The sequence below is a fragment of the Leptodactylus fuscus genome, chromosome 5 (assembly GCF_031893055.1).
Source record: "Leptodactylus fuscus isolate aLepFus1 chromosome 5, aLepFus1.hap2, whole genome shotgun sequence".
Classification (NCBI taxonomy): Eukaryota; Metazoa; Chordata; class Amphibia; order Anura; family Leptodactylidae; genus Leptodactylus; species Leptodactylus fuscus.
In genome coordinates this window covers 154,797,318-154,811,692 of record NC_134269.1, presented here as the reverse complement: position 1 = coordinate 154,811,692, position 14,375 = coordinate 154,797,318, and the positions used below count along the sequence as shown (strand labels likewise).

The window sequence follows — 14,375 nt, the reverse complement described above, 5'->3', positions numbered from 1 at the left end:
CTCCATTACCCTTATCAGTTTTATGTCTCTCTCCGTTGAACCTTTTCCAACAGTTGAAACCTGGAATTGAATAACTAGACATTAGTACTAGTAGACATCGTATTAATGTGTAGGTTGGAAGGAACTTAATGGGGATTGAATTCTTAATGTTTTCACTTTCTTTTTATACATTTCCCAGTACCCAGCGCTGTTTCTGATTTAAATGCAAAAGAAGTGGAAGCCAACTTTATAACAGTTAGCTGGAGAAGACCACTGCAACCAAATGGCATCATTACCCAATACAGGGTTAGAGCATTCGTAAAAGAAACAGGAATGGCCATTGAAAATACAATTCTCACAGGAAAATATAAGGTAGCATGGTTTCTTCTGTTCTTTGGAATTTGTGTTGATCTTTATGCATTGAACAATTAGTAATCACTTATTGCTTTGTGAGTGTTTTCACACTTTGCCTAATCTACAAGTCTTCTGTAAGATTAGACAGAGACTCCCTTTCTTCCATTTACACCTACTTGGTATAGTTCAACACCTACAAGTGTTTCCTGTTATTTCTTCAATTAAAGTAGTGCTGATAGGATTGTTGGGAGTTGTAACATTAAAATAAAAATCAAGACAAAACACAAACCAAATATTGTTTTCTCTATAAACATAACTACAACATGGGAAGATATTAGATCCTCAAATGTAAGTGATATTTGAACCTGTATTTCAACTAGTCAAACATTTGCCTCCATCCCTTGCTTTTCTCTGTCACTATTCGAGGAAGTTAGACAAATGGCCTAGTAGGACTTTTAAAGTCTTCCTAGTATATAGTGTATTGCTGACAAGGAAAGTGCATGGAGGATTTTGTTTCATTAATCAGACATATCTGACTATGTGCACATTGAATATTGGTGGTACATCTGTCGGCATATTGAATCTTTGTATGCCAAAAGTAGTGAGGGTGTAGGTATTGGTGGTACATAAGTAATGGTCACACCCAGGCTTTAGTGTCTGAGGTTTCTGTGAGAATTTGGCAAATATTTGTCTGGTTAACATTTTTTAGTTTATTGCTCTATTTAGTACAACAAAAAAAGAATACACTATTTTAATGAATGAGGTCCATGGAAAGACAGGTCCAAATGTTATAAGTAAGATCCCTACTGACCAAAATGTTTCAAAAGTTAAAATGTAAGGGAGACGAGAGTTTGTGTTTGCCTTGTAGATGTCTGCTGGTAGATTATGAGCATGGACAGACGTGGAGGAGAAGACTTATCAGTACTGTCATAGTGACAGGTTTAGCACTTTGTAAAAAACACCATTAATGTGATTGATGTAACTTACACTTTAAAATGTCTCACAGCTCACGATAAATGTCCCTTCCACTAGAGACCATCATATAACCAGTTCTGCGCCACCAGTTCTATCTTATATATGCTCCACTGTTGTAAGAGAAATAAGTCATGTAAATAGGAGTAATAGTAATTATTATTACACTGCAATGAGACAATTCAAAAACATTTTTCCATGGTCACCCTGCAACCTCAGAATCTCAATGCTTCATGTCAGCAATGCTTGCTAAACATAAACATGCACACTCAGCTGAGCATATGGTAATAACTGGCTTGGGCAAAGATTAGCGGTACACGGATGTCATTCAATGAATAGGAGCTGCGGAAACACGGTTGCAAAACCAGACAGGAATAGGACCTGTTCTGAGTTTTGCGGCCTCGACTGTCAGCCCACAAACAAGTCTGTGGTAATACATGGTCATGTACGTGGGCTAATAGAAATGAATGAGTCAATGTGCTATCCAGGAAGAATCCGGATAGCACAATGACCTCTCCCATGGTCATCTTCAAAGGGCCTAATACTTTTGTTTCCAGGGGAGATAAGCCACTTCTAGTCTAGTTGTCCTACTCACAATCTTCCCAATTAGAAATCATGCCTGCTTGGTGGATCAAAATGCAAAAGTATGTGTATGTTTGTGAGGGATTTGGGTCATAAGGAATAGCAGTTGGCTAAATAAGTCTTTTTGGTCAGGATTTTGAGGCGGATACAGCCTCGAAATCCTGACCAAAATACCCTGTGTGAACTTACCCTTAGACTCTATGCACATAAACATGTTCATTGTCAGTATGCTTGCCATGTTATTCACATAATTTACTATGGCCCCATACACACACCCGTGTATTTTAATAGGTCTGTTTATGGGGCTGTGTACTCAGGAAAAAATTCAGGACAGGTCTTGTACCTGATCACTTTGCAGCCTGTGCTCACTGACGAGAGTCTGGGAGGTATGAACAGGACAATGGAAATAGCATTTTACAATGTATCCAGCTCACGCACACATTCATGTGCATGTAGCATAAAACAAAGGACTAAGGGAGCCTGAACACAGAGTATATGCTCCGCTCATTCTGAACATAAAAGTCGTTCAGAATGAGCGCATAAAAACCAGCTCCCATTGACTTGAATGGGTGCTGGCAGACGAGCGTTCCCCATTGAAATCAATGGGAGGCTTTATTCCCTATTGCTTTCACTGTGATATGCGTGATCGCATTGCGGTTCTTTCCGCAGTGCTTTGAAGAGAAAGTTCACAGAGTTTTCCTCCGCGGACTTTCTCTTCCCATTATATCTACGGGAAAGCTGCCGGCGTTTCCGTAGATATAATTGACATGCTGTGATTTGCAAAGCCGCAACAGCTTTGCAAATCGCAGTGTGTCTGTGCTGCGATCTTTTCCACAAAGTGGGCATGGGATTCGCATGAATTCCATCCACTTTGCCTGCACTGTACAACGCCGCGATTTTTCCCGCAGTGTCTCCGCTGTGGGCAAATCGCGGTGTTTACTTCCCATGGGGCCCCGGCCTAAAACAGCATTAAATCATTTACTTTACTCTATATTTTACTGAATTTTAGTTTTACTATATCTTTAGTGTAATTATATAGTTTTGTACACTGTGAGTTGTTTATATATTCCAATAGATTAGCTCGAAAGATGCAATTCATCCGTGATCCAAAGATTTGAAATGCTTTATACCATATAGATATTTGCATGATATCAGATATTCTCCCCATGGATTTGAGTTGGTGTTTTGGGAAACCATCATACTAATATTATTATATGTATAGCTGATTTAGCTGTCCTTTTTAGTTGGGTAAAATCATTCTAAACTCATCTGATACACCACACTCTGGTCACAAGAAGCAAAATTCGGATTCTGAAGCATTGTGTAAATTAAAATTGGTACAAAATGAACAAAGCAATAAAAAAATCCCCCCCAAAAAAGCCCAAAAAACAACAACCATTAAACAGGTGGACAATAATGGAATTTCCACATTAGATGTATTTTTATTATTTCCATATATGAGCCATAAAAGCACTATAACGCCTTTCTACCATCTTTCTGTGGTAGACTGACGCTTTTGCAATCTACTTCTTTTAGTCTACCAGTTTTAAGCTTTTCATTCTATATTTTTCCCCATTAATGAGAAGTGGCAGCCCATTTCCTCCCTTGTAAGTGGTCGGGGTGTGAACAAGCCAGCTACTGTATGTTTGCTCTTGTCTCAGTGATTGATGTATGAGTCCACTTGCAGCTGCACTAACGGCGACTTAACTGAAAATCCAGCATTTCAGCTTTAGTTTTCTTTAGGGTGTTATTCATGGGTCCCCTAATAAATCCATTTATTGCTTCTGTGAAGAGTTTTAGGCATGTCCATTCATTGGCTAAATGAAGGATCTGCTGCAGCAATTATGATGGATCTCAAGGTTGTCTTGTGCCATAGTCAGTGACCTAAGTGGCAGCCCTTATTCTTCACTTTAATTTGTCTTTAAAATAACATACAGCAGCTCAATCTTCTTTCCTAGCCACAACTTGTCTAAACATGGATTAGTCAGCTGGTGTTTGTCCAGGGTTCATGTGTATTTTCTCAAGCAAGATTTTTAACCCAGTACAAAATTAATTTACATTATCCTGATTAAATAATTAAAAAAAAATCACTGTCCCTATGCAGGTTAAGCTCGCAAGAGCAGGACCCTTTGAGGTTCTTCTTGACCATGCGACTCATCAATTGGACCACAGGGGCAGGGTGTCTGGTTAGCTTGAATGCTAAAATGGTCTTCTACTAAAATAGAGTCTGTAAAGTCCAAAATACCTCTGAAATCAGTAATAGTGCACTGTAGAAGACTTTAGTCGCAGTAGAAAGATATCTTTTTGACCATAAGGCAATGAAGAAATGTAGAAATCATCATCCTGTTTTTTTATGGATATTCAAATCAGCCTTCAAGTGCAATGGGAGTGGGCTCAATTTGTCAGATTTGCCTACAGACATTTGCATATTCTCATACCCTCCTCTGAAATCAATTCCCAATGTCCTCCAGGCATTATCAGCCTTTACCTGCATTATGGTTGTCTTAAGGCAAATCTGGTATATTAGACTTCTAGTCTGGAGCACTTGCAGCTGAATATCCATATCCACATCACAACAGTATGCTTCTTTTCCTATTAAAGAGCCCTAGATATATTTCTGGTTAGGGAGGTGTTTGGACGTGAAATACTCCCTTAAAAGGGAGTCTGTCACTAGGGTGGAGCATAATAAATCAGAAACATAGTTGATCAGATCAGGCTAACCTAAATGTAACATGAAATTTGGGCCTCCATTGCAGAGATATTAATTTATTTCACAATATGCAAATGAGCAATATGGAGCACTGAGAGTGTCTCTGTTGCTCCAAACTGTTCTAATACGTCCTCCTTCTCCCCTCCCTTCTTGGAGTGACAGGGCCAGGGATTTATGATGAAATCTCCCCTGGCCCCAGGTTCTCACATATGTGCCCATGTATTAGCACATCATGTGGCCTAGCAGTCTCGAGCAATGGGGCCACCCTTAGTGCTCCAAATTCAGAAATAAAGGAATCCCTTGGAAACAGATGCATGAATTTTCAGTGGGAAATAGGTTTTACATTCAGGTGAGCCTGACCTATCTAACTGTGTTTCTGGTTTTATATGCTTCACCCTGCTGACAAATTTCCTTTAAATAGTCATCCTAAAAATCTTACTTGTACTATCTTATTTATAGGGGTTGACATGCCAGTAACACATAGAATTCAATACATGTTGCCAGAATATGCTACAATCATACTTACACATATTGGTATAAATATAAATAATGGAATGTTGTAAGTTGTATTCTAATCAGTCCTTGTTATATCCTTATTTACAGTACCCTTATAACTCCGACTATCAGACTTCAACCATGGTGAATGAATATACCAAATCTCTGTTTTTGGGACCTCTAAAAGAGGCAATGTCTGGAGTGTACGAAGGATCAGCTGATATTTTCCCCACCGGTCAATCTATGTCTGCGGTAGCATTCTACAACAACCCAAATGGTGATACTGGTAATGTGGGCTAACAATATAAAATGTAACTTTTTACTATGTGAATACATGGTTGACCAATATAGTTTATTGCATTGTTTTTGTTGTTACTGTTGCTTAAAAATGTTTGTGGCATATGGCAAAGCCACCCAAGAAGAGGCTACTTTCTTGTCACATTGTTGACCTCCATTATAAGAAAGAGTAGCCCCCTGTAGCCCCCGGGCAGGCTGCATAGACAATCAGTTATTACAGTTGCCAGAGCAGGTGTGACTATTAGGGATTAGCGTATCACCTACTGTAACATACAGAGCTCTGCAGTAGAGGAACATTTGACTAATGGCCCTTTAAGTGTCACTCGTGGAGTCATATAGGTCAAACTGTTAGTGTCAGCGTGTGTGGTGGCAAACAGGTGTAGGCGACCTTTTTGACATAAAGACACCATTGTCATGCAGACACATCCATTGGTGTAAATAAAGCACACTGCTTTCTTGAGATAGAGATATTTTGTGAATAGTTAAATTGACAGATATATGGTTAAAATAATATTTCTAAAGTATTGAGTTGATGAAATAGATACTTTACATATCTTTTTATTGTATCTATAAAATTTGCATTATGACTTCTTTAAACCACTGGACACATGTGCTTTATTGTTTGAGAATTTCTTTTATTCTTGCCCTGTATTCTGGACTCCCTCTTAAGGCTGAGGCCTCACGTTGCAAAAAGCAGCTTTTCTGTTACAAATTTTGCTGTGTTTTTTAGCCAAAGCCAGCAGTAGATTGAACAGACAAAAGAAGTATAAGTACTTCCTAAGGCTAAAGCCCCACGTTGCGGCAATGTAGCATTTTTCGGCATCCCATTTCCTGCAGATCAGCTCTTTCAAGTGGTTGTAGCAATGTTGTGAGTGCTATGGCCTTTTCATTTTTTGACTTGACCCATCTATGGTACCTGCAGTCCTTAAAGAGAACCAGTCACCTTGAAAATACTGCAGTCAGCTTGTTATAAAACAGGAGGAGCTGAACAGATTGATATGTAGTCTTGTGGAAATAGATTCAGTATAGCTTTTCATCTGTCTATTTACTTCTGTTCTCTCAATGCTTAGAAGGCGTAATTGGAGCAGATAAACCAAAACTATATACCATACCAGATTTCTTTTTTTTATGTAGATTGTGAGCCCCACATAGAGCTCATAATGTACATTTTTTTCCCTATCAGTATGTCTTTGGAATATAAATCCATGCAAACACGAGGAGAACATGCAAACTCCATGTAGATGTTTTTTTGCCCTTGGCGGGATTTGAACACCAGGACTCCAGCTCAAGGCTGCAGTGCTAACCATTGAGCCACCATGTGGCCCCTTACATACCAGATTTCTAACATTGCCTGATGGTATTTCATTATCTGTCTAGTTGAACTTTAAACCACTTTTTTATTGGCTTAGTTTTTGACAAAATTGTGGCATGAAAATGTGGCACAATAGCTGAAATGGTGGTGCAATGGCCTTACCTATAGGTCATAGATGGACTGAAGTATGTATTGATGGCATATAAAATAACCCAAAAGAGATTTAATCATGGCTGTTCTTCTTCAATAAAAAGTTTTTTTTTATAGTCCAGTCAATTAAGGGAAGAAATATCATTAGGGACATTCCCCTCTATAATCCAGCCTAGGAAGTCACTAAGACCAGATCCCAAAAACTGTTGCAGATTTGCCTTGGCCAGGCTTTGTGGTCAGCTCCTTTATTTTAAAGACCACAATGTATTACGTTATTTATTTTGCAGTAGTCAAGCAAAACTTCTTCCAGCCGTTTGCAGTTAAAGGGGTTGTCCAGGATAAATTTAAAATTAACCCATAAACTAAATTCCCTCCCCTAACTTCTAATATACTTTAATTTAAAAAAAAAATCTATAATTACCCATATCCCTGGAGCGGTCATGTGACTGCTCTAGTGACACTTTCTGATAATCCAGTGACATTCCATTCTACCGCTTACAAAACAGAATGTCACCATTACTCTTCCCCCTCCCCTATCCCCTGCAATACTTACCAGCCTTCCTGTGTCTGGAGAATGGATCCTCCCATTTTTCCTGTCTTCTACAGTGGGCGGAATAGCTTAACATGGGAGACGAGAGGGAGGGTGGGCGGGAATCACTATTCTAGAGAGACATGGGGGGGTGAGAGGTTAGTAATGGGCGGAATCACTATTCTAATGAGAGACTGGGAGAGGGAGTGTAGGAGTGAGGGAGGGCTGAGTGTGAGGGAGTTAGTGCAGCAGCTACGCAGGAAGCTGCACAGCAGGAAGTAACAGCATGTAAAAGTCAATGGGAGGCTTTTTATCTGCGCTGAATCTGCTGCAAGCTATCATGCCAGAATCCACGCCATTTTACTCCGTGTGAATGCCCCCTTATAGTGGAGAGGAAAAGGAGGATATATAGCCATGAGATCAGCTGCCTATTATTTAAAGTGAATCAGAATGTCCACAATATGCAAATAGCGCAATGCGTAGCACACAGTTGACTAGTTAAACATCGCTACTTTTACACCTTCAGTGCCAGTTGCCTCCAGAGTAAAGAAATTATTGGACAGGTTAAGATCTGAGTGTCTAAACTTTTCTCAGTGGTTGAGGGAGTTTCTTGGGTTGTAAACATACACGTTAGCAGATCTCATAAAAACTAACAGGTGAAATCTAATGGGTATGTCCAGTCGTAAAAAATACTTTTGCAAAACAGTCAGTCTATGTGGATGAAGCTGAAAAATCATTTCCACACATTTCACATCTTGTTTTTTCCATAAGGTAGCCAGTGTACATTACTTGTACATATTCCTAGATGTTTAAAAGCATTTTACCCGGGTAATCAGGTCTATAGAAACCTGAACAAGTGCAGTAAATACTCCTCTGTAGTACAAGGCCGATCCCAATAAACCACATGCACACAAATAGATAACAGTTATTTCATGTGGTTTCTGCTATTGCTTTTACCTCAACTGAGGTCATCCGGAAAAAATGCCGAATTCTATATGAAGCGTACTCTAAAACCACCCCAAACCCACAAAGTATGAATCAGAATACAGAACACAAACATATCTGGTCACTGCTTTCATATGCTGCAGGAGGAGAATTGTCTAATTGTGTCCTTAAATCTAGCTTGAAGCAGTTTACACAAAATATCACTGTGAAAGTATACATATATACATGTGAGGTCAATGAGTCAAAACACAGAGACAGGTGCATGGGGGCACTATAGTGCACAGTCACTATATTCATGCACATTGAAACTTACTTAACCTGTGATTGCTTTTTCTGCTGACACTACTGTTCAGGCTTGTCAGCATCACATAAATACTTCAATTCTCTCAAGGTAATAAAAGACCTAACAAAGAAAGTATTAACACTCACTGAAAGGATGATTCTATCAGAGGAGGATGATGATGATCAGAGTTTTCTTCATTATGTTGGATAGAGCAATCCTTTGTATCTATCTATCTATCTATCTATCTATCTATCTATCTATCTATCTATCATCTCTCTTTCAGTCAGTCTGTCTCTCTACCTATCTCTCACTTATTTAACAGTGTATTCTAATTGTCATCATTACAAGACTACATGTACACAAACATGTACATGTACAGGTCCGTGAGAAAATATCACGGATGACATTAATAAACCCAGGCCACAAAACTGGGAGGTATATAACCTGCCTTACTAAAATTACTACTTTGCCAGGCCATCCAGGTTGCATTTTGACAAGATATCTGCTTCAAATTCCTGAATTCAGTGCACTGTCGGCTTTCTAGCGGTGTATTAAACCGCATGTCCTCAAAATGGTGAAAGGTCCTCTTTAAAAACATCTATTTTGTCAATGGGAGAGAGGAAAAGAAACCTACAGGCAAGGCACAAATCGTTTTTTCCTCTCATCCATTAACAAAATGGATGTTTTTCTGGAGTTTTTTTTGTTTTTGTTTATTTTTAATAAAAGCCTTCCTTTTAATACATATCCTGGTGAGTGCCCCCACTCTTTCTACTTATTTATTTAATTTGTGAACAAGACTACATTAAGGGACAAGTGCACCACAGGTTTACTATATGGATTTGTTAAACATTGCCTCCTAGTGCTATCTTAATGTTATATTATAATTTGATATAGGTAATACATCTAAGCAGTGCCACCTTTATTTTTCTATACTTTTACCTTCTGCTCCATCAACACCTGTACTTGGCTTGAAAAACCACAGCAAAGTCAGCAACAAAAAAAGGCTGTGTTTCCGCAACGTAGGGATTCAGCCTAACCCTTGGTTCACATCTGCGTTTGGTAATCCGTTTGGGAAGTCCGCATGGGGACCCCCCTGAACGGACCACCAAACGCATTTGCAAGCGGTGTGTAGTGAAAGCACACAGACCTCATAGACTATAATGGGGCCCGTGCTTGCCGCGCGCTGTCCGCACGAGTCATATGGACAGAAAAGTAGCTTGTGAACTAAGTTACTGACCGCATGTTCCCTTTGGAGATCTTGTGACAAGTACACGGACTCCATTATAGTCTATGGTGATCCGTGTGCTTTCACTGCACACTGCTTGCAAATGCATTCGGTAGTCTGTTCGGGGGCATCGCCATGCAGACTCCCCGAACAGATTACCGACGCAGATGTGAATGAGGGCTTACTGTCATCTGAGCTCCCAGAATGTACTGCTCTCTAAATTCTGTTTAATGCCTGTATTATGTAAAATGTAGTATTCTTCCTGAATGATGAATAGACATCATCCAATACTAAATCAATCCAAAATAAAGAAATCTCATTAATAAGATATTAAGTATGGGAGATTGGAGATTCCTTTTAAAAATACAAACCTTAAAAATGTGGAAGATGGAGAACATTTTTTGAAGCTCTGTGAATAGCCCTGTGTCAGGTTTGAGTATATGATGTTATAGAGTATAACATGTCTCTCCAGTGAATCATTCTCTCTTCTGTGTTCTTTGCAGTTGTTGAGACTGTGCAGGATGGGATTGATATTGAGGCTGAACAGCTGTCCTACACGGTGGAGAAGCTTTTACCTTACACTGACTATACAATCAGTGTGTCCGCTTTTACTACAGTTGGGGAAGGACCACCAACAGATATTGTCATAAGGACTAGTGAACAAGGTACTAGTTGGTCACTGAAGGCTTATAAAAGAACTTAACAACTAAGCATGATTAACACTTTCATGTTCTTACCTTTAGTTCCCAGCTCAGTGAATAACATAAGTTATCAGAACATCAGTTCGACATCAGTCATGGTCTTTTGGGACCCTCCTATGGAACCCAACGGGATGATAACCCACTACACAGTCTATGCGATGGATTTATACACAAAAGATGCTTTTCATGTCATAACAAGCAACACAAGCATGCTTATAACAGGTGTGACCCTTTTTGTTTTATTGGTGGAAACCACTCAAGTCAACAGATTGATATAGTTTGCCTAGTAGACAGCATAAGACTAACAACAGATACTGGAACTACTGATGTAGCAGAGCTGATTTTGTCATTTCTTTGGAAACTCTGCGCCATAAAAAATATTGTACGTTATTTGTGGTTTTCTTATAGGACTGCACATAAACCTATTCTTACCAGTGTGGTGTCAAAACGTAAAGTTACAAATGGCAAACTCAGTTCTGTACTTAAGCATGCTCACATATGGGCTAAATGAGGCACATATGTTGTAATAAAACATCTTTACATTTATTAAATTAGATAGTGAATAAAATATTTGAGTTAAAATGAATTGTGCAATGTTTCCCTTAAGAAGGATTACCTCTATAAGATGCAAAGAGCACAGTAAAAAATGGGATCTTTATAAATGTACCTGAAATATGTATATTCTGTAGGATTTCTGCACATCTTTTCATCAAGGTTACTTAATGTTTTCATCTAAAGCATCTTGTATTATAGATTTAAAGTGAATATTAGGAGTATGAAGAAAAAGGACAGAGCAGCTCTCATTTTTTTTCATTATATACGCCATCGACAGCAGTGGGAGTCAGAGAGGGATTCTTCATTTCTTTTAATCCCCAGATGGAATTATGCACTGAGCTTTTATCACATCTTAACAAATGTCTCCAAAGAGATAAACTGGACAGATAAACTATGAATGGGAAAAATCTGGAGTCACTGCTATATTATGTTGCTAAAGAACAGAAATCTACAGTCCAAATCAGTTATATTTATGGCTAAAATACCCTTTTAAAGAAAACGTATAACAAGTAAATCAAAAGAACCGAGTTGGTCCTTCTCCAGGACAGCAGAATAAAAATATGATCCCAAAAATCTTCAGTCCTGGATCTGCCATCTCCTTCTCAATCACAAATATGTTCTTTTATCAGTGACAGCACTTCTTCTTATTAAGATACAATGGTAGATCATCACAAGAACTCACCATTCACTTGAATGGAAACAAAACGGCAGTACTCCAGCACATACACTATACAATGGGCAGAGCCTTCTGCTTCTGTCCTCTGTACAGGTTCTAATTCCGCAGGCTGTATGGAAGGAGTTGGACTTCCACAGATATGATACTGAGGATATGACATCAGTATCAAAAATACTCCTCAGCCCAAAAAACTCCTAAGTGATTGATCCCCTATGTGGCCATTTTGAGTGTGTATGCCTTAAGAAAATCAAGGGAGGTAGCTTTTAGCTGAGCTAGATATGTTACGTGTATAGCTGGCATTACACAGACATAACATGTTAAAGGGGTTGTCCGGTTTCAGTAAATTAATATTATTGTGTGTATAATGGAAAGTTATACAAGTTTCCAATATTCTTTCTGTATCAGTTCATTTTTCTAGATCTGTGTCATTCTGCTTATCTCCAGTGAATAATAATCAGTCCACGGTCATGTGATATACAGTCCATGGTCATGTGATGTACAGTCCATGGTCATGTGATATACAGTCCACAGTCATGTGATATACAGTCCATGGCCATGTGATGGACACACAGGTGTACAGCTCGTTACTGTCATAGCACAGTAATCAGACTTCTGCCTGGTAACGGGCTGTGCACCTATGTGTCCGTCACATGACCATGGGCTGTACATCACATGACCATGGACTGTACATCACATGACCATGGACTGTATATCACATGACTGTGGACTGATTATTACTCACTGGAGATGGACTGTAGGTTTTATTTACCTCAGTCTTTAGGAAGCTTAGTATGTGTGTCTGTTAGTGTCCTACCCTATGGGTGAATGAATATCTGCCTGGGAAATAGTTCACTCAGGCTGCGTTATGAAAGGCAAATGTACCATCATTGACAGAGAACCTAAAGGAAGTTGTGCTGAATGGGGGAATTAGAAAATGATATTAACAGGGCTTGGATTGCAAACGGGTGGAGCATGACAAAAAATGTTAACATGTTAATAGTTGTATCCGCCTAGTGCAAGCTTTGTGTCTATATAGTAAAATAAACATATCTACTAGTAAAAATTACTCAATGAACCTCTACACTGTGTATCCTCTATAGTGTGCAATGAACACAATGAAAACATCAGCTATATGTGTAATTTAATGACTGATATAATGATTAATTTTAGGTTTAAAAAAATATACGGACTACAAAGTGCGAGTTACGGCTTCAAACTCAGCCGGCGAGAGTCCCGTTTCGGACGAAAATAATATTTTTGTACGAACCCTTGAGGATGGTAAGTATACATATTACAAATGGGAGAAAAGAAACACAATTTTCTTTTCTTACTTTTTATATTTCCAGGTTATAAAGTAAACATTGTCACTTCAGTGTCATTATACTGATGGAAACATGGCACTACATCACAGAATCGTCAATAAAGTGTATTCTGGGTGAGATTCCACTTTAATTAATGATGGGCAAATGCAGCACCATTATAACCAGCATATACAGTTTCGGGTGGTTTTTTTGTAGATGCACTTAGTTCTCAAGCTACAAATAGAAAGTTGATGACAATTCAAGAATTCTTTCACTTCATCTGCTGAAAATTATTTATTTTTATAACTTGAAGTGTGTGTCTGTAATGCATACCTTAGTCTACAATCTATAATATTAAAGGATTATCTTATCTTATAAATATAATAAAAGCACTCTATCAATAAGATCTACCTAAAAAATCCTTATCGTGCCAGTGTCTGAAAAACCTACTACATCCTGAAGCCTTTAAAAAACTGTGCAGCTACCAAGAAGTAATGTCGCCTCTAAGTTTGTCTTATTCAAGTTCAAGACTATGGCAATACCGAGGGCAGTCTTACATGACTAGTTTATGATGCAGAAATATCTGGTGTAGAAACTATATGGAAAAATAGAAAAGTACAGTGTTAGTGAAACAAAAAAAAAAAAAATCATGCAACATTTGTTAGCTTTATGTCAAAAAGGCAAAAGTATTATAGATATGATACCTTTGATGGCTGACCAGAAAAATTACATTTTCCAGATTTGAAAGCAAAGAGGTTGCTTCTTCAGGCTTTAACAAATGGCCATTGCTTTGTAATGTCTCTTAGGTGCAAGATGTCCATGAAAAATGGAAGTTTTTCATTGCCGTTTTGCACCTCAGTCATCTGAATCAAGCCTAACAGTCTCCCATAAGTGACAGCTATAGTTAAACAGGCAATGACACAGATCCGAGTCCCGTGTCAATCATTTGACCATTATATAATAGATATAGTAACGCTCCACTCATTCAGACAAGTAAACACGCATCAGAGTGACCGCTATATAATAGAATCCCATTGACTTCAATGGGTGCCGGTCTTACGTGTACTACACATTGAAATCAATGGGAGGCTTTTAAATCCATTGATTTCAATGTGTAGCGTGCGTAAGACCGGCACCCATTGAAATCAATGGGATTCTACTTTACAGTGGTCACTCTGACACGTGTTTACGTGTCTGAATGAGTGGAGTGTTACTCCATGTGCATGCACCCTCAGTTCTTAATATTAATAGGTTTCAGACTCAAATTTTCTAAATAACTTAATGAGTCAACTGGTAACTGATGGTATAA

The 14,375-nt window shown here is 38.6% G+C and overlaps 1 protein-coding gene across 1 annotated transcript in view; it reads left to right on the top strand.

Moving 5' to 3' along the window:
• The window catches only part of PTPRQ (protein tyrosine phosphatase receptor type Q), a 228,069-nt gene that overhangs the window by 108,361 nt on the left and 105,333 nt on the right, over positions 1-14,375 (top strand). Inside the window, exons 26-30 of the mRNA XM_075274511.1 lie at positions 179-351; positions 5,201-5,378; positions 10,337-10,498; positions 10,577-10,756; positions 12,936-13,043. Coding sequence (XP_075130612.1) covers positions 179-351; positions 5,201-5,378; positions 10,337-10,498; positions 10,577-10,756; positions 12,936-13,043 — 801 coding nt within the window. The remainder of the gene's footprint in view (positions 1-178; positions 352-5,200; positions 5,379-10,336; positions 10,499-10,576; positions 10,757-12,935; positions 13,044-14,375) is intronic.